General features: G+C 37.0%; 1 protein-coding gene and 1 long non-coding RNA gene across 2 annotated transcripts in view; one reads left to right on the plus strand and one right to left on the minus strand.

Annotated features, from left to right (window-relative positions):
* Positions 1-10,088: 10,088 nt before the first annotated feature.
* On the plus strand, positions 10,089-17,640 carry LOC107701757 (uncharacterized). Its single transcript, XR_001635680.1, has 3 exons — positions 10,089-10,148; positions 12,850-13,018; positions 17,207-17,640. It is a non-coding gene; the product is annotated as an uncharacterized LOC107701757 (long non-coding RNA).
* Positions 17,641-18,024: 384 nt separating this feature from the next.
* The window catches only part of LOC107701698 (plexin-A2-like), a gene marked incomplete at its 5' end in the record, with an annotated part of 76,741 nt that continues 67,132 nt past the window's right edge, over positions 18,025-27,633 (minus strand). Inside the window, 4 exons of the mRNA XM_016503767.1 lie at positions 18,025-20,648; positions 26,108-26,258; positions 26,452-26,664; positions 27,002-27,171. Of these exons, the coding sequence (XP_016359253.1) occupies positions 20,553-20,648; positions 26,108-26,258; positions 26,452-26,664; positions 27,002-27,171 (630 nt within the window). The remainder of the gene's footprint in view (positions 20,649-26,107; positions 26,259-26,451; positions 26,665-27,001; positions 27,172-27,633) is intronic.

Consider the following 27,633-nt stretch of genomic DNA (forward strand, 5'->3'; position numbering starts at 1 on the left):
GTCTTAATCGGGTACAGTATTTCATAACTCATTCCTCATGGGGCTTGAACCAGCAACCTATTCACCAGCCCTTAGCTTTCACCACTATGGTGCACCACCCTTACATAAAAAACTGGATGGGGAGATAAAACTTACAAGTGCGCTCATCTCCTGTTTGTGATATTATTTGCTTCCTGTCATTTCCTGTTTGTGGAATGTGTCATTTTGGTTTACATAACATGAAACTAAAACATACAGCATTCGTGCACATTCGCACCACACAATAGCACATTCAGGCATCTGTTTTGAATTACCATTGAGAAGGCTAATCATCTTTTTCTTCCTCCTTTTTTCTTTTCTTTCAGAGTCTCGGGGGTTTTGAGAAGAGATTGCCTCATAGCGAGTATGTTCTTCCACCTCCTTCCACAGCCACGCCTGTGAAAACACAGAAGAGAACATGTTCCTTCACTCAGTGGCTCCAAAAGAGGACAAACAGACCCTTCCTGTGGCCGTGGGCCATGGCTTGGGCACCGTTCAGGCATCATGAGGCACAGCGTGTGGTGGGTAAATGGTCAGACACTTGACCTTCCGTGACCTTGTTTATATTTCAGTCCATGGGGGCAAGCGGGGGGGATGGTTTACACAAACTGCCACAATGTTACTAGCATTCCACTGGGAAGGAGGATGACTTCCACATTGAATGTTTAAGAGATATGCTCATGCATATTAGTAATAGGGCTGGGTGTTAATATGGCAGCTAAAATAATTGTACCTAAATATGATGACATTTGATCATACTGTGTGTATATTCACACTACTGTACACTAAGTTTAGGGGGTGATAAAATGTTTTAATGTTTTTGAAAGAAGTCTCCAATGCTCACCAAAACTGCATACATTTTTTTCATAACCTTTTTAAAATATATTTTATAGTTAATATTTTAGTAGCCATTATTCCAGTCTTCAGTGTCACATGATCCTTCATGTGACCCTTCCTGAAAAAATCCTTTGAAATCATTTGAATATGCTGATTTGGTGCTCAATTATTATCTAGAAATATTTTTTGCTATTATCAGTGTACAAAACAGTTGTGCTGCTTAATATCTGTAAACAAACCGTGATGCATTTTTTTCACAATTCTTTGATGAATAACAAATTCAAAAGAACAGAATTTGTTGTTAATTTATGAATGTTGTTATTTATATATTTGACCAACAACCAGTAAATTGAAAACTTTTAATGCAGGAAGTAAAAATATGATTAAAAATAATAAAAATCGCATGTTTTCACTAATAAAATTTCACTAAATGCATACAAGAAAAAAAGTGTAATAATCACTTAATTATTATTTAATTACAATTATTTACAGGTACCAAAATAACAAGACATATTAAAAACAGCAATATTTACCTACATATTATGTGTGTCCACAGACACATTTTGGCCAAATTTTAAGTAATGATGCAGTCAAATCTTTGAATCAGATTCATCAAAATTGACAGTTATAAAATTTGAACTGATTCATGTAAATATACAGCGTATCATATTGTTATAATGATGTTATATCATTATATGATATAACATAGCAGCAAATTCTACCATACTATCAAATGCCTAGTAGCAAAGTCCTAGTAGCAAATTCTACTATACTGTCAAATGCCAAAGAATGAACTCAGTTAATGTAGCATCTGCACTCTGGATATGTTTCTAGCTTTGCGTGGATGTTTTTCACCTCTAGTTGAAGAGAGTGTTGAGCTTCTCCTGACTCCAGTAAGGAAGTCTGGAAGGGTGGAGAAATCTGGGGCTGCGAGACTGCAGTTTGCATGCAGTGACGCTTCTGTTAAGCTGTTGTGCATTTGCCCAGTGTTCATAATTCACAATTACTTTGTTAGGGGGATGAGCGATCCAGTGCAGCGTATAGAACAGGGGTGTCTAAACCTGCTCCTGGAAGGCCACTGTCTTGCAGAGTTGAGTTCCGACCCTAATTAAACACACCTGAACCACTTAAGCTCTTCAGACTCACTAGAAGCTTCCAGGCAAGTGTGCTGTAGCTGATTGGAGCTAAGCTCTGCAGGATGTTGGCCCTCCAGGAGTAGGACTGGACACCCTGCTCAATTTGAGCTATCTTTCGTGTTCATAGCACAAATGTTGTAGGATGAGTTACATACCAAAGTTTAATACTTTGGTTTAGATGTTTGTACAAATCAAAGCATCAGTAACAAATAGTGCATGTGAAAGAATAAGACCTTTAATCTTTAAATGGCTGCAAAATAATTTGCAGATTGCTAAATTGCAGATTAATGAGCACAGCTGAGCCCAAAGCTCCCAAATTGTTTTTAAATGGCAACGTAACTTACACTGGCTCATCTTCTCGACAACTGTCATGACAAAAGCTTCTGAAATCTATAAATACACTAAAACGACACATGCATAATGGCCTCTAAATTCCTCCCTTGTCTGTCCAAACAAAAACGAAGGGCCTGTTCAAACAAGCAGCGATCAGACTGACCAAGACCAGGCCTGTGCTCACATCTGATGCCAAATGTGACATTGATATCATCAATGGATACTTACAAAAAGAAGGAAACAAACAAATGTCAAGCCAAAAAGAAACAGAGCGACAAGGAGCTTTTGAGTAAAATGTGGAATTATGGTAGATTACTGGAGCCGCTGAATGTGTCTATCAAACTCATTCAGGAGGTGAGAATTGAGCTCCCATCTGAAAATAGGCGGATGCCGAAGAGCTCACAGGAATCTGGATTGCATTCCTGTAGAACGAATGAAACTGAAGTCACTTTGTCCAGGAAAAGCAGGAAACAATACAGGAAACCCTGTTCTGCACAGTGTGACAGCCAACACTCTCTGCTTCCTTTCCAACTATTGCCTGCTTTCCTGTCTTTCTTTGGTATGTGTATATTTGTGAGTGTGAGTGTGTGTGGATGTCTGACCCCCTGTCATCGAACTAAATGTGGACATCACTGTGGGAGATGACCCTCAAGATCCTGGCCCAGGTCAGAGAAACTGTCCCACGCTCATTCTGTTGCACTGATGGCGTCATTCTATTGTCCGGGAGATGAATAGATAGATAGATAGATATAGATGGATAGATAGGAAATTTTTCAAAATATCTTCTTTTGTGTTCCACAGAAGAAAGAAAGTCTTACAGGTTAGAAATGACTCATGAGGATGAGTAAATGATGACAAAATTTTATTATTTTCTAGATTAACTATCCCTTTAAGTGAGAATTCCACATACCTTTTTGAATGTCCATGTTTTATTAGAGTGGTAATGTCCTCTGGTTAACTTCAAGACACACGGAAAAGGAGACAGACCCTGAAACAACATACTGCAAACCAGAGATGGACAGAGAGTGGGCACTTTTCCGACTGGGAATCACGGAGGAAACTGATTTTAGTGGAAAGTGCCGTGGTGGATTGAGATATGGTTGTTTTATTTGAACTGCATTTGTGACGCATCTGTACTGTTTTATTTCTGGACTCTTTTAAGATCAATCCAGTGAGGGCATCCAGATGGAATCCATTATTACTTCTTGCCAGATCCATCCCTGAATTGATGGTATTGTGTATCTTGGGAAAGTGGGGCTTTTGTGAAATATGTTTCTTTTTTCTTTTTTTTAGGATTTTTTGATCCCTGTGCCAGTTTAAAGTGCAGCGTTGGCATTAAGAGACTTTATTCATGTGCTGAAATTTACCTGTATTGACCATTGTATTTCTACATGGCTGCTCTATAAATATTTGTTGATATACTTTATGAGGAGTCTTACTATTTGTGCAAAATGCCAAATATAAAGGCTTCAGAGGTTCAGTTTGGCTTTCCAACATTTTGTCTGGGCCAGTTAAATCACTTCAGGCCATGGCTGCTCGATGACGAAACGGACAAATGTGCGAAAGCATAGAGACACGTGCCTTTGCGTAACAACTCTTGTACCTTTTTAATCTCTCTTGACAACAAGAACTCAGCCTAAACTGATTTTTATAATGATTGTAGTTGAAACTGATAACATGCCAGCAATTGTCACCAGCAGCCAATAGATAACAGCCGGTTGGTTTGTCTCTAATCACTTTAAAGTTTCAGGCTAAATTGTTCATGAAATGCAGTGAAAACTTCAGAACACAAAGCTCTGTGTTTCTTGCTCTCTTTCCAAATTCCCCTTCATATGTTCTAAACTCCTTCCTCATTTCTTCTCTCCTTTCTTTCTTTATAGCCTGTTGTCCAAGCTGAGCATGTGCAGATATTTGACATTAGCAGTTGTCTCAGGAGGGAGGACTCTCCATGTGCTAATAAAACATCCTCACCACACCCAACAGAAAGCGTAACCTCAACAGTATGGGAAATAAAACATACAACTCACATTTAACGGAGTAAAAAAGCAAGAATGCGAAAAAACGCACAATTCACATCCTACATATGTGTCTGTATATCTGCTTTTGCACTCACATAGAGGTCTACAGTGGCTGTAAAAATGATGGACACTTAAGATACACTTAAAAATGCATAAAATACACTTAACTTCATTGCATTAAAACCAAATAGTTTTTATTTTAAAGAAACTTAAGATTAGTTAAAGAATTATTTATAAAAAAAAAAATAGCCAGTTGCTACTATTTGTAGATTTTTCTTTTTTGCCAATTTAACCAATTTAAATAACCAATTTCTTTAAAAAAAATATTAGTTAAAAAAGGAACTGGTGCAAAATAATTATCTAAAAAAAGAAGCAGTTCAAGAGAGTGATTTGATAAAACCGATCTGATTCAAAAGAATGATTTGTTAAGAATAAACTACCAGGAATTTAAGGAATTAAGGGGAAAAAAATGTATTTAAAAAACAAACAACTGATTCTAAAGTGATACATACAAAAAAAAGGATCAGATTTAAAAGATTTGTTAAAAAATTTGTTTTACAGAATTATGTAGTAAAAAAAGAACCAGTTTAAGGGAACGACTTGTTAAAAGAAAAAAAGAAATGGTTCTAGTAGTTCAAAAGAATCATCTTGTCAAAGAAAGATTTGGTGAAAAAGAACCGGTTCAGAAGAATGATTTGTTAAAAATCTGTACAAAAAAAATTGTTTGGACAATTTGTTAAAATAAAGAACCGATTTAAAAGAGCAATTTAAAAAAAGGACCAGATTTAATTTGTTAAAAAAATAACCTGTTTAAAAGAATGATTTGTTCACAAATTTGACTGATTTGGTTCTCAATTTCGACTCTCTGATGCAATCTGGTCATAATGGTTCTTGAGGTAACAGCTCATCAGCTAGTAAATACGTAACTATGGTTTCAGAAGACTTTTAATATAGTGCACAAGTCGCATTGACTACTTTTATGGTACATTTACACATGAGAGATGGAAAAAACTGCAGTAAAAAAGACAAACGCATAATACAAAAGTCTGCCTAAACACAAATTCTCTCATCATTGATGCCAGTTGTCTCTGTACTAACGTGGTTCTGGGAGCCAAACACTTCATTTATCTGTCATGTTCTGGCTCTGATGTGGGTTTAACCACATTCTTCATTTCATCATCTCATCTCTCTCTCTGTCTCACTCACTTGCTCTAAGCTCGTTCTGTCTTTAGCTGATTGAAGAGGACAGAACACACCACATGACCAGTCCTAATTGGTGCTGATTGGGTGGCTTGGCAGCTCTTAAAGTGATTTATTGTGGACTTTAGTCCTTGTGAAATTCTCAAATCTCCTTCAGACATCAATATAACCCTTAAAGGGAGACCTATGGGACATATCAAAAAGAATAAAGCATCATTCCTAACCCTTTAAGTGCAGTCATTTCATAGCGTATTGCTTCTCGCCCAAACCCACTTCCCACAGTGCCGTTTTTACACATACGGATGTTATTCTTCGTCTCTGTGGTTTTCACTCCGATCTCTCTCATTCTTCTCCCTGTACGGTCTGAAACAATATATCAGACTGAGGCCTGTCTGCAAAATGAGCACGAGACCAGACTTGGAAGAGAACTGAGAAAAAGCAAATGGATTTTCAATCATTTTTGTGTGAGCCTGAAATGACATGCAGTTGTGAAGTGAAAGTGACGTGTGGCCAGGTATGGTGACCCATACTTGGAATTAGTGCTCTGCATTTATCCCATCCAAAGTGCACACACACAGCAGTGAACACACACACCGTGAACACACACCCGGAGCAGTGGGCAGCCATTTATGCTGCGGCGCCCGGGGAGCAGTTGGGGGTTCGATGCCTTGCTCATGGGCACCTCAGTCGTGGTATTGAAGGTGGAAGAGAGCGCTGTACATTCACTCCCCCCACCTACAATCCCTGCCGGTACGAGACTCGAACCCATAACCTTTGGGTTACAAGTCCGACTCTCTAACCATTAGGCCACGACTTCCCCCAGTTGTCATTTCAAGCAAAGCAAAGGCAATTACAAGCAAAGGCTTGTGAGATCGATCCATTATGGAGGGCACTCACATGCTTCTCATTATATCTGCTATCAGAATCATATCTAAACTGAGGTCATGCTGTTGGACTGTTAAGTTGTCATTTGATGGATTTCTCACACAAGCATTTTGCATGTGATGGATACCGCGGAAAGCTTATTCAACACAGTAACCTGATAAATAATAGAGTTCACTATCTATATGAACTCATGAAAATGACTCGTGAAGATTGTCTTCTATCTAACATTTTAATTACAGTGCTTGCAAGGCAAGGTAATCCTCAAACATAATTTTCATCTTCTCTGCAATTTTCTGCAATTAATTCAGCTTGAACAAACAGACTCTTTCACATTCAAACTTGAGCTTTTTGGAACTTTCAAAGAAATAAAGAAATCTCTTAGAATGTTCAACATGGAAATCAACAGCAATGAGGTCACTGAAATATTTGCATACTGAATTTGTGTCAGTGTTTCTTCTTGCATTTATTTGCATATTCAATTGTGTCTGTTTTCTTCTTCCTCGCATCTGTATGGCAGATTCCTTCGGTAAATGCAAATCTGGTTACAGTTTTGTGTGAGGTGAGTATGGTTTATGTTTAGTCTAGTATTAATTCACCTTCTGCCACTTGATGGCAACATAAGACCAGTTAAACCTACTGTCACAGCAGACAGTGAAGCTGTACCATGTTGCAATGCTGCCCTCTAATGGTCAGACATACAATCTTCTGTGAACAGTAATTATCATTCACGACATATTTCATAAGACAGCATAGTCTAGTAAAAGCAAAGGCTGCTGGGAAAACATTAAACAGATTGTTTCTTTGATCCCCAAACATTCGTCATCTTCAAATGCATCACTGAGCTGCATCTGCCAATGTGATACATTTAGTAAAATTCATAAACCTACTCCAAACTATTGTATTCGACTCTATCTTTGTTTCTCACAATACACAATAGGTGGTCACTTTAAATGTGCTTTAGAAATGCATGAGACCCGTTTGAAAGTGTTGAGCAACACTGAGACACTAAAACCTCTATAGCTACTGAAATGATCTCTGTCTGTATATGCTAAAAGTTTATTTTAGTAAAAAAAGAAATGTACAATGAGTTTATAGTCTAGTTTCAAGTGTGTGTGCGTGTATGTGTGTGTGTGAGAGAGTGTATTGTTAGCCTCTGATGTATTTGCTCTGGGCTTGAGCACAGACTGGCAGGTTCTATGCATCAAATATTTATCTCACAGTAACTCTTATGCCTTAAATAATTCTCAAAGAACTGCGGCAAAAGCAAGCCTTTACAACCCCAGACACACTTCAACCTGGACAATAGATTCAAGGGAAGTGAGTGAGAGACATATATGCTATATGCTGTGATAAGTGAGCATATAGCATATGTGCTACTTATATACTTATGTGATAAGTATATATGCTATATGCTATATAAGTGAAGTGAGAGACATATAGGCATTGTTTAGCTAAACTTTAGCATCACGTCTTTAGCTAAACTAAACTGTCCGGGCAGTACAAGACATTATTAAAAATGTTCATGTTTATCAGATTGACCTGAATGATTTTCTGTGGAACACAAAAACAGGTATTTTGCCGAATGTTCACATTTTGCTTTCAGATAAAGGCAACCTATTTAACAAAGGACTGTCAAAAAATCTAAAATCGTTGACCTTTTTTTTTTTTTTTTTTTTGCATGAATAAGGTTTAATTAATTCCTCTCTGCTGTAGATTTCAAATCTCAATTCAGATTTGTAAGGCATTTTACAAATAGCATATTCAATCTTGAAAGACATAGCCTACATGAAGAAACATTTTTTTATTTTTGGGTGAACTATTCCTTTAACACTTTATTTCCCCACAGAACCATGAATGACTGATGAAAAATAATTACCTTTGTAATGCAGTTTCATTGTCATTGAAATGATAGTTTAACATTAGTTTATCAAGACTGGGCTGTACTTTTGCAAAATTTAATTCACTTCATTCATACAACTGTTTGCATGTGACACCTAAACTAAAGGGCTGCGCGATGAACACGTGTTGAGTATATGGCAGTATATGCTTGTGGCAGCAAAGGAGAATAACAAACATTATTTGGAATTTGATGAGGAGGAAAACAAAAGCCTTTCTGTTAAATGTAAACAGGCCTGGTTCTACAGGGGTGCTAAAGGATGCTAAACACCCTCAAACGAAAGCCAGCCCCAGTTGAGCGCTTTAAATGTTTCTATTTACAACGATTTATTGAATGCAATAGCCAATTGCAGCATTTAAGTTAGTCAGAATCGACTCTGATCAAAACGCCGAGTTTTTGTTTCAGTGCTGAGTAGTGCATGCTTGCAAATATCTCATTATAACAGTTTAGACAATGTAAATAATTGATTCATTGCAGTGTAGACAGCTTCACTGATTATAATGGAACTTCGTGGGATCGCGATTAACTGAAATGAGTGGTATTTTACTGGTTATAACAATTCTGAACTTATAATTGGAGCTTTAAGGACTCGTGTCTATACTGTTTTCGTGTTTATACTGAAATAAATGAACATTGTGCAGGCATTTACCAATCGTAGGCTGTATGTTTATGGCTTATTGCGACTCACTGAGGTATAAAAGCTGCAGTCAGTTAACGAAGAAAATCGCGCCTCGACTGTGTCAAATGTGACAAGACTTTGTAGTTTTGGACGTCGCAGTCTTTGATATTTAGTCACCGTCGCTATGGTTACAGGTCAAATAGAATACTGGCTTGACTTCAGTTGCGCGTTACAGTAAACATTCTGCTGCTTTTATGATGTCATGGACTTGAACAGCAGTATTGTAGTCACTTTAGATCGTGTTTGATTAGGATGAACAGAGATATCTGTCTATTTATGAAGGTAAATCTCTACAAACATACATTAATACAGCAAATTATCGACTTGTTCCAGTTGATTCCACAAAAAGATTTTTCTGAATATAATCTTAAAAATGTTTGTTTCTTTCCATCTTCATGTCACTACCATGAATGGTAAGAGTGGCAAGAAAGACATGAAAGGTTAGCTAAGTTTGAATGTACAAAAAAATCTGAATGTGTAGAATGTGGATATATTAAAAACTATAACTTGTGTTAAAGTGTAGCATGAATCTTATATGTGGAAAATGTCACTATTTCTGAAACGGTCATCTGTTTCTTTTTGTTTTGTTTTTTTGCATGACCTAACCCTTTCCATGCCACGGTTTGAGCCGTCACAATGGCAAACATGGTAATACATAAAAAAAATGTGGTAACTTTTGTTAAAGTGCAGCATGAATTTTTAATTCCGGAAAATCATTGTATTTCTGAACATGTTCTTCTGTTTTGTACCTTGCATGACTCTTTCAAACAACATGACACGGTTTGAGCCGTCACAAAGGTGAATATGGTAAGACAGATCATGTGACAACACGAAAAAAAAAAACTTTATTAATGTGTTAAACTGCAACATGAATCTTTTTTTTATTCTAGAAAATAACTGTATTTCTGAATATGTTCATCTGTTTCTTTCTTTGCATGACTCTTTTCAACTATATGCCATGGTTTGAGCCGTCAGTGGAAAACGGTAAGAACACCAGAAACATGTACTAACTTGTGTTAAAGTGCAGCATGAATTTTTTATTCTGAAAAATCACTGTATTTCTGAATATGTTCATCTGTTTCTTTCTTTGCACGACTCTTTTCAACTATATGCCATGGTTTGAGCCATCACAATTGTGAAAAATGGTAAGATAACAGCAATACTGGAATACATTACAGGACTTTTTAAAAGATTTAAATCACTGAATCACTGGTTCAGAACAATTGATTTGCAAAAGTTTAAAAAAAGCTTCAGAAAGAAGTGTTTCAAAAGCATCCAACACTGGTGCACTGTCGTATTGACTACTTTTTATGGTTTTCACAGTCAAACTCAGACAGCCCGTGGTTACTATAGTTCTATAATTATTCATAAATCTCCTTTTGTGTTCCATGGAAAAAATATGAGGGTGAGCAAATAATGACGGACTTAGGCTATGTTCACACTTGGCGTCTTTTTTGAAGCTGTCAGCGTCTGTTTTACATTATAATCCTATGGAGTAAACCGTGTTTTCAAAAAAGTGATGGAAAAGATAGCCGGTAGATTAGTTCTTACTAGTTTCGGAGCACAAGGAGTTGTATTATATGAGCACAAAACTGTATCTAACTTAGTCTAAAATATGCCACAAACCGTGCATCATTCACCTGGAGCTCCTGGACTAAATTGTTGTAAGCACCATACTGTTTCCTTCCCCATATAATGTCGCGCACCCACAAACATCATTGTGAACTGACATTCTCCTCCCCGTTAACTTCAAAAGGCAACGCAAGAGCCAACTTTTTACTCTTTCTCGACATTTCTGCAGCATATAGCGCTAGGCTATTGTTGCAGCTGTTGATATAGCAACAAAAGACGCCCTTGGCTGCTATTTGTAACCAAAACGCTGCCAACTTTTTATTTTACTAAAAAAGCGCTCGTCAACTTTTTCTTGTCAAAAAACGCCAAGTGTGAACACGCCCTTAAGGGCCAAGCACTGATGAATTATCAAAAAGTGTGAGGGGGTCTTAGGTGTTTTAATTAGCAACTGACTCTCTGAGATTCATAGGTAGCAAACATCTGCATATGTTAATAAACATGCCAGCAGGACACTCTTGGCATGCATATGCCCAACTATGCCTAAAGTCAAAGCGTGAGTGTAACAATGAGACTGAATTTGGTTAACAAGCTCTCAAATGAATGCAACAGTTAGATGTGTCCATCAACAATATATATTGACATGACTCTACAGCTCAACCCAGATGGTGTGGGAGCGTGAGGGGCCAGTGAGGGCCATTGAAGTGCTCTGCATTTGTTTACCACACTCTTCCTACCGCTGTCAGGGAAAAAAATGAGAAACACTCATAACAGAATGTTAGAACACTTGAGCCTAGTGAGTCATGTAGTTCAGTTATACTGGATGAATTACAAGTTTAACGAGACAGGGAGAACATTGGAGGAATGTAGAACCAAGAAAAACTCCTCTGCTTTACTGCTTTATTCTCAACAGTTCTGACAGAAACAAGTGTATACTATGTTGACATTCTGAATAGTGACTCACAAAGTAGAATGATGCCAAGACTAATGCTTGTGTAGAGCCTTATGAAGTCTGTTTTTATCTTTTCTCAAATTCCATGGTTTCATTTTTCCCATTTTCCATAGTTTTGATGGTTTATTTAAATTTAAAAAAGCCAAAAAGGATGTTTAATCAATTTAATTCATAAAACTTAAAAAAATTAATAATTTATTAAAATGTTAACACTTATAGTGCCGTATGAAAGGTTAATTTTTTTTTCCAGATCATCTATTTTTGTGGATTTCTAAAAACTGATACTAATCAAATAAATCCAAACTTTAGCAATTAAATGTAATTAATTGTGTTTTTAAAATTTAATCAATTCCTGTCATTTTTGGTAAAGTGCTGCAGAGGTTTACTGTTTATATTAAAACATGGATGAAAATTTGTGTGCTATTCCTTAAAAATAAAAAAGGCATTATTATTATTATTATTATAATTACTACTACTGCTACTTTAATAAATACATTCTACTGCACTATAGTGATATAAGTAGTATATGTTTTTTGATTATTATTTTTGCTATTACTTTTGGTGGCGCTAGTGGCACGGAAATTACAATTTCCCTGAACTTACATTGAATCTTATTCCTTAAAACTGCAAATTTGGCATAGAGAGAGAAAGAGATAGAAATAGAGGAAAGTGACAGATAGATCAGGTGAACTGGCCAGCACTCTATAAATAACTCTACTTTGACGTGTGGAGGGTGATTTCACCCTGACGTTTTCTCTCCTCCACCAATTTTCCTTTAAATTAGTCTTTAGGCATGCACACCTCTCTCCTCCAATAACACAGAGCCGTGCTGCCCTCTATCTCTGTTCCTCCTGTACTCTTTTAATCTCGTGCTCTGTCATTCAGAACCTCACCTCTGTTTTCATAGTCCTGATTATTGTGCTCTTTTCTTCCATTCTCTTCCTCTTAAAAATATAATTTCATCATTAGTTCATTAATACCTGATTGCCCTCCTGTTGTCATCAGTATTAGCCACACTGCTAACTGCATGGTCGTGCACAAAAAGTCCTGTCCTGTAATTTTAGTGAATGAAAGCAAACACTGTGCTAATTTGGTACAGTTATATAAAAATTAATGGTAGCCATTGCTAGCTAATTAATACAAATAATACAGTGCGAATTTAGTCCTTCTGAAATGGAAAACAACTTGTATATCTGTGTATATGTTTTATAATGAACCAAATTTTGATTAGACAATAACTGCTCATTCTGCTTTGTCTCTCCTGCCTTCACACTTTCAGCTCTTACATCCCCTCATCATTTCCTCCCACTCTCTCTCTCTGACAGGTACCCTGTGTGGACAGATCTTTGAGGCTTTAGTTCTGTAACTAGCCTCGAGGGATGCGGTGACTAGCCGCTGTCAGAGAAGCCAGGATTAGGCCGTCTGCTAGAGGCCTGCGGATGACAGCAGTGCCCATCTCTTCACCCTTGGCATCGCTGGAGGACCACCATAGAGGTGAACTGTAGATAAAACCAAATTATTGATCAAAGCTTTTGTATTTTGTTATGGTTACATTACAGTTACTTTGAAATAAACATCATTTTAATGTGTATTCTATGCCACTGGTTCTCTGGTGGTCTGTATACTGATAAAAAAACAAACAAACTTGTAAATGATAAAAAAAAAACAGTAAGTGATAATTAGAATTAATATAGTCAACAAAATCAACTTTTTGAATTAACAATAAAATAATCTATTAATCTGCTAATTGTATTTTAAAATGCTAAAAGTATGCTTAAAGCATTTTCTGTTGTATCGCTTTAATAACTGACGATGCATCAGTGTACATAAGTGTTTGGTTCAACTTAGCTAGCTGTGACTTAACAGTCAACTACAGTTTCTTTTGTCAGCATGAAAAACAACTGTTATTCAAATTGTGAATAAATTACAGAAAGTGTGCAAAGAATACTCTCTTTGTAATCACTGAAGCTGTCAATCACTTCAGTTCATAACCTTTGAGTTCTGCACTCTTGTGAAAACTTGCATTATAATCAGTGAAGCAGCACAATTTATATCTTCATGTAAGTGAGCACAAAATGTATGCAGCACACTGTATAATTGCAGCAGTACTATACAGTGTGCTGCAGGCATGACATTGTTTTGTAGGCCTGGTTCTGTTGGCAAAAAAAAAAACACCGTAGGATTTTGGAATGCTGCAGAAAATAAGCCTTGTGATGAACAAATGTTTATGATTCTTTCACGTTTTGTTCAAGATAATCATCAAAAATTACCACAACTTTTATGAATTTTGAAGCCAAATACAATCACGGCAAATTACCCTGGTAAAAATTAAACCAGCTTAATATTGTGGTTTGCTGATCTCATCTCTTTAATATGGTTTATTGACTTTCCAGGCCTAGTCAAACTGGTGTTTTAACTGGTCGGGCAGCTGGTCTCCCAGACTGGCTGAAAAATGCCTAAAACCCTCTAAAAACATCAAAGCAGACCAACCTAACCAGTTGGACCAGACTGACAGATAAGCTTACCGTTTTTTTTAGCAGGATAAATATTATGTATACTCTGTGTAAAGTCTATAAACTGCATGGTCGTGCACAAAAAGTCCTGTCCTGTAATTTTAGTGAATGAAAGCAAACACTGTGCTAATTTGGTACAGTTATCATATAAATATTAATGGTGGCCATTGCTAGCTAATTAATACAAATAATACAGTGCGAATTTAGTCCTTCTGAAATGGAAAACAACTTATATATCTGTGTATATGTTTTATAATGAATCAAATTTTGATTAGACAATAACACAACCACTGGTCAAAAATTCATGATTTACATGTACATTAGTCTGCTATAGAATAGCCATTTCAAATTGACGTAATTGCCAATTAAGCTTAAACAAGCACCTCTTTTAACAAACATTCTTAACTTGGTATTGAAAGCTTCTCACATTCCCACACGAAAACACATCGATAAGCCATCAGCATTCATGGTGAAGCATCACGGCTAATGAAGTTGCACTAAAACCCACTCCATCGCCTTGGGCAGCACCTCAATGGCGATCAGAGGTCTCGGCAGAGCACACGCTAAAATATTTATGACCGGCTATTACGTGGTTGATGGCGGCCCTTTGAGACGCTTGGACTGTATGGGACCTCTATCTATTTGACCAGCTAATTAGCAACAGGCCTCACTACGCTAGCTAATATTGACTAGTTGCATAAGCATCAATGACAGATGGATGGTGAAAACTAAATCGACCAGCAGCTCTTTTCTCACAGGTTGTTTAGCTAGCTGCTGCAGCTGTTTGTAGCGATCGCTCTTGCAGCCCTGCAGGTAATAAGAGCCAAACCACACATCCCCATGTTCTTCAGCAACCCCAGTGAAGTCCCTGCTGAAAAACACTGCATAGTTGCTAACCAGCATATGTTGTGTTGTGGTTGCTAGTTTTCTAGCATGGACTGCTGCTATGCTGGGGTCCCCCCCAGGCTTCTTAAAGAGACAGTTCACCCAATTCTGTCATAATTTACATCACTTTCATTTAATTTTTAAATAAAGCTGAAATAAAATGATATAAATATGAGATGAAAAAATGTGAAATGTTGCCTTGGCAATAACTGAAATAGATTTAGGTTGAAGAACTAAAATGACTAAAACGGAAACTTAAAGCTATTTAGAATTATAAAAAGTAATAAAAATGACAAAAACACTTAACAAATTTACAAAACGCTTAGATTAGAAAAATGTAAAATGTTGCCTTTGTTTAAGAAATCAACAACAACAAACTGTAATAAAAATGACAAAAGCACATAATAAAATTACAAAAACTGAGATAAAATTAAAATAAGTGAAAATATAGAAATATAAGCTAATGTGAATACTAAAATAACAGACCAAATACACAATTATCTTCAGTTGAACACAAATCTCAGTAGCAATTTTACATACAATGACAGCTCCAAAAATGATACAAAATTCCAGAATTTTTTTTAAAACATTTTAATTTGGTTTTGTTGGTTTAATTAGTGTATTAAGGTTGATTTAGTGATGTATATAATGTTAATATAAAAATACATTTTATTTGACTAGAAGTATGTTGCAGCACACACATTTCTTTGTTACTGAGCCACAGTTGCACACTTGTTTTTTCTCATTTTTGGAGCTTGAACATCCTAGTTAAGCTAAACAAGTACTAACCATCATGGCATTTCCTGCTGATCTCGTCAGCATCCTGACAGCACACATACATTTCCTAGACATGTATTTGATGTTTTCATCTGAGTGGATTTTGAACGTTTACTCAACCACAGTATGCCACTAAATCACGACCTGTCAGATGTTCCGACAACATTCAGCTGTTAATGATGCATCTTATGGGACAGGGTCACCTTAGTGGTCAACAGCGTACGTACTTTGTGTTTAAAAACAGTGAATCAAGGTTGCAGTGAATAAAGTTACAAAACACATTGCCTTAGGCTGTATTTGGTGGTTTTCTTGCCTGAACCAGACATCTGTATTGATTAAAAACTGGCACATCTATCTCAGCCCCCTCTGGGGGCATTTTACATGGCCATCCAATCAGAAACCACTGGCCCATTACCATTGTAATGTAATTTGTCTGAGTGTGGCGTGAGAGAAATGTCCAGCTAGGGATAATGGCCACGTGAGAAGACAAACTGCAGCACCGGGCTGTTTAAGCTCCATTGGTTACCTTGTTACGCAGCGAGTCTGAGTGTGTGGGTTTAAATTGCATCCCTAGATTAACCCCAACTAAGTGGGATGAATGTGTGGCCATTTTTCCCCTCGGGCTGACAGAAGTCATTCTGTTTCGGGTAATGACAGGGTAGCGTATACCACAGAAATATTTCTCAACGAGTCGAGTAGAACCACCATTTTTAACCAGTAAATTTTATTTATATATAACAACAGTACAAAGTGAATCCTTGGCTTGCAAAATAGGTGTGCTTCATATTTACAATAGGTACACAGTAATATAATAAAACAAAACAAAAGCAATTAAAAAAACAAAACCGACTTTTTTTCTTTTTAAATACTTTAACTCTCTTACAATTTTCACAACACTTAAAAAACAAGAACAGACAACCATAAGTGTTATTATTATCATCATCATCGAGGTCATTATTATTTCTATGTACTATTTTACAGAACTCCAGTGTCTACAAAGAGAGATTCGTTTATAGTTTTGCATGATTAAAAATGGAAGGATATTCACCTCTGAGGTGATCAAACTGACTACAAAAGCCTTTCTCGCTCTCCTACGATTAGTAATATGAAGAGAATATGAACATTTCACTTGTTCATAGCATGCTATTCCATCACAGAGCAAAACATGAGCTAAAAACAATAAAAGTGCACAAAATTGATTCCAAGACTGTAGATTCGTGCCAAATATATAAACTTAGCATCAGTTGTGACCGCCACAGATGACTGCTGATATTTCAGAAAGCTGCCCAGTGCTGTCAAATTTTATTCTGCTCTGCAGAATAGCGCAATAAAAATTATAATGAACTTTTCTCTTTTTTTGAGGGATCAAATGTCTTCTAATAAACAATAAGTGTTGCGCTACTGAAATCTCTCTCAACAAAGTGCAATTTCCTGTGCCACATCATTTTGAACAAAATGTTAGGACCAGAATATAGTTTGTTCTCTGAATTTTTTTTTTTTTTTGTAGAAGCAGGAGAAGACGTCCCTGCTCGACTAATGTGGCAGCAAATAAGGTTCACATTAAAACTGAGCCGCATCCTGGGAAAACCTGAAGTGCAGCAGGGTCAACGGAAGGTCTCTTGCCCTTATAGAGCTGGGATGAGCTCTGATAAATGGAAAACGGGGAAGACTATGGATAACCAAAAGTAGGAAGCTTTGTCATGTACTCTAATGTCACTAACACGCGACATGGCTTGTAAATTCATATATGTTGTCTATAACAGTGTATGTTAGTTAGAGGAATGTGCGGTTGTTCAGGAATAGTGGAATTACTATAGGTTGTCCCTAACTTCAAGTAATAGTTCATCCCAAAATAGAAAATCTGTTGTAACTTAATGACTTACTTTCGTCCAGTGAACACAACAGGAGAACATCTAAACATTCTTAAATCAATTTTTAAATCAAAAAACATTTACTTGCCAAGCAAAATGATGTAAGATAAGTCTTGTTTTCTAATAAATTTATTTAAAATCGAGTTTTTGCTTAAAATAAAAAATATCTGCCAATGAGGTAAAACAAAAAGATTGTTTTATATATATATAATTATAATTATAATTGATTTTAATTTAAGAATGTTTTGATATTTATACTGGAAAACGAGACAAAAATACTGATAGTTCCATTATAAAGCTTAAAGGACACAAAAGTGCCATAAGTTCATTCGTTAGCATACTAACGAAGCAATGCGATACTTTTGTGTGAGATACTGATACTATTTACCTTAAACCTTGATACCTCTCCTAGTTTTTTTTTTTCCATGTAATAGCTCTGAATTATTATTTTTATTCAAATCTTTTCAATGAACTTAACGATTCAGTTTCCAAAACCGGTCTAAACGATTCATTCACAATATGCACTTTCTCTTTTAAGACTTTATTGTGGTTTATTACTTTCCCACATCGATCGTATGGCTTTAGAAGACGTATAGCACACTATGAACTGTACATATAGCACACTATAAACTTCTGTGTAGCTTTATAGCACATATGGACCACATTTATGATGCTGTTTTCCATCCTTTGTGAAGCATGAAAGCGTCATTCACCATTCATTGCAATTGTATGTCAAAGATCGACCAAAATATATCTTTCAAAATTGATCCTTTTGTGTTTCATGGAAGAAAGTAAGTCAAACATGTTTTGGATGAGGACGAGTAAACGCCGACAGAATCTTCTGGGTGAACTATTCCTTTAACAGATTAATTAATTGTCTTTCATGCAGCTCTTCATTTGTAATCTCCTGCACGGGATCCTATTTTTTATGTGCATTTTTTTATCTCCTGATCACACTGTGCACACGACTAGTTGAGATCAAAGGCGAGCTTCAAAGCAGCAGAAGGAATCTGAAGCTAAAGGGGTCTGTCTCTCTCTCCATCTCATTCCTATGCTACTCAAACACTCCAGCAGACACCACCCAGCACCCGTCTGAGCGAGGGCATGCCTCTTCCACCCTTCTTCATCATCACGTTGGCTCTCTTTATCTGATTAGTCACAAAGACGGAGAAAAATGACACATCGCTGATTAAATGAACTAGAAACAACAGATGTAATGTTCTAAGGCCACAGGGAGAAAAACATCAAGCGCCATTTGAGCCGTGTCAATCTATGTCTTCACATCCGATACTGCATTTTTACTGTATAAACTGAGCTGAGGAATCTCTCCCTGATTCCTCTATGAACCTAAGATGACTCTAACCTGAACGACCTTGTCTATTTTGGTTCGGATGATCTTCAGAAACAGCTCTACCTGCCATCATGCATTCTAAATTAAAGCTATGTTGTCTTTTGTTCATGCGTTCTGTTGACATATTTCATGTCAGGCAGGGGAATAAAAGACGGAAAAAAAAGAGATTGGAAAAAACCCACTCAAGCTATCAAGATCCCAGACACCTAAAGTATTTTACAAATACTTTATATTTACAAATACCATTCCAAGCTCTTTCGTACCTGAATTTGCGAGTGGTGAGAGCGAAACTTCAAAACCAGAGATTTTTTTTTTTACAGTATACAGGGTCCGTTCCCTTAATAAAGCATCAACCGACAAGTGCGTAAATAAGTGATCTTTTGGCACTTTATCCTGACGGGTGTGTACAGAAAGGAAGTGACATGGTATATTACATCATCGGCGTTCCTCTGCGTCATCCACAACTCACGTGACCTCTTGGCACTTGAACATAGGCGTAAATGGGAAAGGAGACATAATTCTTTTTTTTTATATATGAGGAACTGTATAATGCATGCAGACTACACACACATTGGACCATACATAATTAATACTCTCTGGTAAGATGATCTCAAGCGAGTCCATTCGTTTGAAAGGGAAGGTGGGGTTTCTCCACGTGTGATTTGAGCTGAAGGTGCTACTCGTCGCCGCTTTCATATCTGAATTTCAGCAGCGCTATTATGGAGAGGGATTTTCAGTTCTTTTGGATGACGTGCCATGGAGATCAGCTCAACTGACTCCTATTTTAGAAAAGCAACAAAAATGTGAAGACAAAATAGAGTAACGTTTGTACATTCACTTACGCTTACATGTAGAAAACAGGACATATGCACATAGAGAGACCATAGAGTGAGGTTCGTCCAGTTTGACACTGGTTTCTGGTCAATTGAAGAGAGTTAGGGACATGCTGGTTGAACTTTGGCCTCCTTTTGTTGGAGTTTCATTATCTCCCAGACAATGTCGATGCCTTGTGGTCTCGAAAGTCTAAGTTTGTACTAGCGTGTGTTGGTAGTAGCTGCTGCTTTCCAAGAAAAGAAAGAGACTTGAACTTTCGCCACACCAACGATGAGAAATTATACTAGCCGACTCAACAAAACAAACTCAAAAAGCACTCATGTATAAAAATTAAATTTGGAAGTAAATGCCATCAACTGGACGGTAATGGCGAGGCAGTAAATGTCCGTTTCCTTCTTTCAAATCCTCCTGAAATGGTTTTAGCAAACACATTTTTGAGGAAGTATTGGTGTCTTGCATCCATCACGTAAATCAGTGCTAGGCACATCGAACCAGATGAACTAAAGAAGAAAGACAACAAACCAGATAAACACGTTTTTTTTTTCCTTAAAAAAATTAAAACAGAACTCCATAGTTTCCACTCCTGATCCCATCCTCAAGATGAAAGCCTTGTGACTTGCAAATAGTTGTCCACTGGTCTTAAAGGTGACCTCTTCACAAAATTGTAGAAAAAAACCACAAGCTATAGTTGATGTCGAGTCTCTAGCCAGTGTTGCTCTCTTTTGTGTGGAGAGGCTTTGGATGATGGTTTGACTGATTGAAGGTCTTTCATCCTTCGTTCCAGATTTATCTTTCTCTCAGCTCTCCAGTGACATGGCAGCGATGAGCTGCTCCACTTTGTAGGCCAGTCGTTGTTTCTTCGCCGTCTCGTCCTGTTCCAGTGCAGCAGTGATCTAGGAAAAGAACACAGGAAGGCATTAATCACTGTACGGCGTTACGACAGATCTCAGGTGATTACAGATTTTCTATACTCTGAAGAACAGAATAACATGATGTAAAATGTATAAAACATTTGATGTGATCCCAGGACAGAAGGGGAGCATGGTCACAAAAATGACATGCCTAGCAGAGGGGAGTTTTTTTTTTTAATAAAAATAATTTTAAAAAATCTTATATAAAATAAAAATTATCTTAGTTAAATCATCAATTTCATAATTAAAAACTATAAAGCATTTAATGTGATCCACATTAACATTAAGAACATAATATATTAAAATATATCTTATTTAAAACATGAGTGAAAAAAAAAAACTCTTACTTAAAGGTATCTTAAAGTCCCCATGAAATCAAAATGAAAGTTTTTTTGGGTGTTAGTATCAATATGTTAGTCTTAAGGTTATCTATAAGGCAGTGTGCTCCAAAACAGTGACAAAATTCGCATTTAGAAGATATAAGCATTCAAAACTTGCAGTTTGTCACTTCCGCCAAAACGGCTCAATGATTTTTTTGACGTCACATCGTACTTCAGCTTCTCATCAAACTTTCTGTCCAATCAAATGCTCTAGAATCCGAAGCGCCCGCCCCCTACACTATAAAATAGACGCTGAAGCCGTGGCTGAAATCGGTCACTTGTCCACAGAATTAGTATTTTTTGTACAGTGAATGGCACGTAGTGCACTATATAGGGGACAGGGAACGATTCAAACAGTGTAAATATGCTTTCCATTGAGGAAAAAAAGAAGTCTGGTTTTGCGCTGTTTCATGCTAACCACCGCACCGCACACACACTCTGCTCTGTTCTGGTCCAGGGACACGATAGCACGGAGCGGATCACATGTGCGAGTCGGCGCAGACCACAAAATGTATCGGAGCTATTTGAATTCTACACAGAATGCTATATTTTATAGCAATATGAATGAGATTGTGGCTGGCATACCCTGTCAAATGCGGCTTTACGGAGCTCAACGGCTCTAGCCCAAGCTGTGATATAAACGAACGCTATTGGCTATTTTAAAAAGTGGTGGGGCTGCTTGATATGTCCCGCCCTGTCTTCCTGTTTCAGTTAAAATTACGTCAACACAGAGTAACGCTGCGTGTTTCTAAGCATTTCAGGGGACATTTAAGGGTGCTTAGATAATATAATATAATATGATATAATATATTATATCAAATCAATTTAAAATAAGATGTTTAGATTTTTTTTCTAGAACACAAGAATGAAATGTATTGAAAAAAGTAGTAGTATGAAAGTCTCTTGGCATGACTACGCTGTCTAAACAAACAGACCGACTATCAACACTTGCAAACTGACAGTGCAGACAGTCCTAAAGAACTGATTTGAAACAACAAATCAGAATTGGGTTCAATGTGACCAAAGCTGATGTTTCAACTAAAACATAAAGCTGTTTCAGGCAACCATTAAACACCAGACACGTTCTGCAGACGGCATAATCTATATCTAATTATCACCGACCAGTTACTGCTCACTGTGATAAGAGACTTGGACTAATTTTCAGCCTCTGAGAGAAAAATTGCCAGAGACTTCATTTAATGAATATTTAATTAAAAAGGAAAGTATAACTTGAGTCTGACCCAAACTGCAGAGTGCCATCTCTCATTTCCATCTTTTTATTTATTTTTTTAAAACAGAGCAGTCAAAAATGTCGAGTCACGTTGAGAGGGGGCAGGCAGACGGGATCGACCCCTCTCTGTGCCCATGTCATAAACTCTGACTGTGGTGTCAGAGGAACACGGCAGGAAGTGGCATCGTGGCTTCTGTCTGCCATTCATTTGCACATCAAACAGTGAAAATAATGGGAAACTAGATCGATACGGGCACATCTAGCGAGCCAAGATGGGGCCTTCATTAATGATAGCTTTCAAAGCCTAAAACGATGGATGTGACAGCACTGGAGGGTGGGTGTATGTGGAAATCTCCTCTTGTAACTGCAAAAGAATGATTGACTGAATGTGGTTCATCACTCACAAACTCACAGCGATCCATTGCTTCCAACTTTATGAATACTATGTCACTCAACTGACATGTTTATCCAAACTATACAAGTACTGCTATGGCGAAACCTAAAGTTAAAATTCGGATTATCCAAACTTCTCCAGAAATATTTTGCAGAATGTTCACTCTGTTCTTATGTTAGCATACATCAAAAGCATAAAAAAGTGACTGTACAGGGACTGTCAAGCAGTGTTATTTTAGTATTATTGATATACTGTTGTAATTTTTATTTTGAATTAGCTTTTACTTTTAGATTTTCAGATTATTTTAATTTTAGTTTAATTTATTTGTTTGTATTTTTTTATATTACTTTTTAGTTTTACTAAACAGTACTGTGTTACTGTTTTAGTTTTATTTCAGGTTTAGCTTTTATTTCCAGTTTTTATTTTATTTTTATTTCCAACTTTTATTTTAGTTATTCGACTGAAAATGTAACTATTTATTTAATTTATTTTAAGCTTTATTTCAATGAACAAAAATAATTTGTAATAGTCCGAGTTAACAATAATAACAAAAAAGCACATAAAATGGTCTATACAATGCAAATATGTGTAACTATGTGAGAAACAATCCAATATCTTAGTTGTAATTTGCTGTAATCTTATAAAATGCAATTTAACAATATGTAGTTGAGCTCTTTTGGATGCCATCTATGCATATTCCCACTAAAATAAATCTCAAATTCACAAAAAATAAATTACATAATGTCCTCTGACTCCCCTTCCAAGGAAACCCCAGTGAATCATGGCTTTTCCACCACATGTTCTTTTGTGTATCATAACTAATAGTGTCACACCTAGTTTGAATATACAGAAGTACTGTATGTTTATTTAAAAGGAGCAGCATGAACATTCTGCAAAATATCTTTTGTGTTCCACAGATTCATACAGTCATACAGGTTTGGAATGACATGAGGGTGATTAATGATTTTTAGGTGAACTGGCCCTTTAAATGCCTTGCTCAAAGGCACAATATCTTAATCTTAAAGAAATCTGCAACCTTTTGGGTAAACTTTAGGATCTTTAATATATGCAATACCACCCCACACATCCAAACCAAGTTCAGCCCACCCTTGCTCGGCTTTAAATTTCATCTCACCGAAAATAAGTTATTACATTAGTGTCCCTTTACCATCAAACTCAGAAGCATTCACGTGTAAAAGTCTATTTTGGAAGCCATCAACTGGATCGTGAAGCACTAGATGTCTGTTTCATCTTTAGTCAGCATCCCTGTATTCCCAGTACGCCTGCCATCCAGAGCCAAGTTGGGCCCACACCTGCTTGGTTCGTCCCCGTGGCTGTAGCTATGGGGCAGGTCATCACTCCTGCAGCCGCTGCGAGCTTGCGTTAGAGGTTCACAGCGTGAGCATGTTTTCGAGGAGGAGCGCGTGCACTGAATTTTTCATGCATTTCAGCACAACTGCAGGAGCACTCTCCACATCATTGTGTCTGATTCAGTAGCCTTCATTTTAAGAGGAGCGCATATTCTCTCTCTCTCTATCTAGCGCTCTCTCTCTCTCCCTCTCTCATCAGGTTAAGTGCTCCAGAGCGCTGACAGAGGTAATTATTTTCAGTTGTCCTATTCGCATTGTATAATGAACCTGAATTACTGCATGCAGTTTCGGAGTGTCCCGCCACACACATTTGGCTGGGTGAACAAAACAATGTTCTCTTAGCATTGCGCTTGCATTTTCTTTTTTGGAGTTCGACAGGGAAAATAAACACAAGCAGGTGGCTTGATGGTCTACACTAGTGCTTTCCAAACATTGTTTGTCTCCCACAAGGCTCAATTAATTGACAGCAAACCAGACATGCTTTCCTTTCCTTTTCATTTTAACTACTATTATATTGGATATAAAATATAGTATTTTTATCTTCATACATTTATAAAAGTTAATTGTTGGCATCCTGATGACTGCAGTATTATCTACAAGATAGATTATACAATATTATCAACTATATATATATACTGTGTATATATATATATATATATATATATATATATATACTTGAATTGCAGATTAATAATAATATACATACATTAATATCTACATGAAAGATAAAACAATTTTCAACTTAAATCAACATTTTATGTACATGTATTGTATTTATTTATAGTATATTATTTATATTTACTATTCATTTATTTATATAAGTAGCTGTATATTCACACCATTATTGTCATCCACACAAATTATAATAGTTTTATATGTACTATTTTATAGTATTTAGTGTATATTATAGTACTTAGTGTATTTTTTATTTATATAATAAATAAAAAGAACGTCAATTGTGACACCTCTAAAATTTGTAACAATTATTAAATGTAAATTTACTGATTTAATCTACAAAGCAAACTCGAAATCTTCCTAAGTACCCACTGGAATCTGAAGTACGCCTGGTATAAACATACTCCTGCATTGGTAGTCACTGTTCTATTTGTAGAAAGACAGACCCTGTGTATAAAAGAATGAAAAGGACACACAAAAAAAGAGGGATTGAGAGTTCGCGGGAATGTGAGGACAAGAGAAAACAGACCAGCAACCACAGAAACGATATTTACATGAGAGCGAGAGGAAAGGCTGCAGGCGGAGCTGTGTCTCCGGGCTCTCTGCGCTGCCCTAAATGCTGTGTAAAGTAAAGGTCAGACTAATGGGTCCCCTGAGTGGAGCTGCCATTATGGTTGGAACATCTGCATCGTGGGCCCTACTCTAGCGCTCTTTGTGTCGGAGTGGCTGTCAGTGATCTAGCTGTGTGTAATCTTCCTCATCAGAAGCCTATTCATTCTCGCTCTCTGTCTGTCCCCACACTGTGCATACGTGTGTGTGTGACTCTGTAGCTTGCTGCTGCTGGCTTTAGAGGCTGGTTAAAGATGACATCATTCTATGAAACTCTATTTCATGAGTACATCTTGTTTCAAAGTGCTAGTTATTCCACAAATATGGCTGTATTGATTTTGGACAAAGTGTTTATGATTGAGGACCTACACAAGTACCATATATATATATAAGTACAGACATCAACTGATTATCTTTTGGCAACTAAATTGTGGTTTACTAACCAATCATCTGTCAGCTAAACTTCAGTAAAACAATATAGTACTTTAGATACAAGAAACATTGTCTGGCTTTGATGTAATGATCTGAAGTTCCAGTGTATATGACATGCATCCAATGTAGACAGACTCTTTACTCTTAGCCTAGAACCATCAATCCATAAACAAAATAAATGTTTTATAATTGACTTTTTGTGGCTATACTCAGGCATTTTAGACAGTGGAGCTGGTCAATTTCAATACAGAGCAGAGTCAGGAAGTCAGTCTGCATTAATATAATGCAAGAAATCAATAAGGATGTTTTGAAAATTAGGGTTGACAGCTTGTTTTGATATTTCGCCTCACCTCTTCGCTGTACTTGCTAATGTAGGAGTAAATCTCGTTGAGGGCACTGAGCATGTTAAACTCATTGGAGTGCAGTCGTGCCTGTTCCGCCAAATACGCATTCATGTCCTGATCGGAGATGGCTGGAAGCCTGCTGATGTCAGCGTAGTACCTGTGGAGACAGCCAGGGGGCGATAGTCAATACCCAAAATCAACTTTGTGTGAGAGCTTGTTTGTATTACTGAATTATTAACATTGTATGAAGGAAAAGAGAACTACGGGGTTTAGTTTGTTACAATACTACAAAATACTACAAAAACAGAGATAAGAAATTAAAATATTGTTAATACAATTACATTTTTTACCTTTCTACCCAGTTCTTGTAGTTGGGGATATCTTTAGCATAAAGCAGCTTATTAGAGGGAGAGTCTTTGCCCAATCTGTGTTCAGATGTGGAACACGAGTCCATGAAGGTTTGAGCCACCACAGACAGACACGCATCCGTGATGCTGCTCTTGTGGATGTCAAAAACAAACTGGGGATTCTTGATCACATTCACCCAGAAACGCAGAGGAAGGCTGCGGGGGATTGATAGACACACAAACACAGAAAAAGAATGGTTGCATTGGTTTGTATTACAGATACCGGTGTTCAGATGTGGAACACGAGTCCATGAAGGTTTGAGCCACCACAGACAGACACGCATCCGTGATGCTGCTCTTGTGGATGTCAAAAACAAACTGGGGATTCTTGATCACATTCACCCAGAAACGCAGAGGAAGGCTGCGGGGGATTGATAGACACACAAACACAGAAAAAGAATGGTTGCATTGGTTTGTATTACAGATACCGGGTAAAAACAACTGTCATTTTCGTTCTTGAGATTAGGTAGTATGTATGAATATGTCTTCTCACCAGTTGCTTTTCCAGGTGTGACGGACGTCAGTGTCATGGATGCTGTGCTTGTCCGCTTGTTCATCCAGGAAGTCAAACATGTATTTAATAGCTAATGGAAGCGCGCTGCCTCGGTGCACCGTACTGAAAAGAGTCTCGAACAGGTCATCCACAAATTTCTGTAGCGTCCCCTAATTGACAAAAGAAAGACAGACTGTTAAACAAACAAGACATTAAGAACAAATACAAAGGAACCAAACTACACACTTTTGTAGCATTTCATTTGTTTTGCACTTGAAGTCCACCCATAATGTCAGTCAAGATTTTAGTTCTCCATGACCATTTTCATTGTGAACATTAGAGTGTCAGTCAAGTATATAAGACTCGTAAAATATCAATGAAAATCCTGTTTTTCATGATATGGTTTCTTTAAGAAACAAATATATCTTAAGGGCAGAGATTATTTTAAAGGTGAAGTGTCTAATTTCTGTGTTTCTAGTGACAAGTTTTCCCAGCAATCAAGGGGAGTGTTTGCCATTGGTCAGATAAAGAGAAAGCCCCACCTCAAACTCACACTATTGGTTGTGCTACTGTAGGGCTAGTCAGGCTGCGCAAACAGAATAATGTTTTAAAAGCGGCATTTTTGTAGGGAA

Source organism: Sinocyclocheilus anshuiensis, unplaced genomic scaffold (assembly GCF_001515605.1).
Source record: "Sinocyclocheilus anshuiensis isolate Anshui unplaced genomic scaffold, SAMN03320099.WGS_v1.1 scaffold1658, whole genome shotgun sequence".
In the NCBI taxonomy this organism is placed as follows: domain Eukaryota; kingdom Metazoa; phylum Chordata; class Actinopteri; order Cypriniformes; family Cyprinidae; genus Sinocyclocheilus; species Sinocyclocheilus anshuiensis.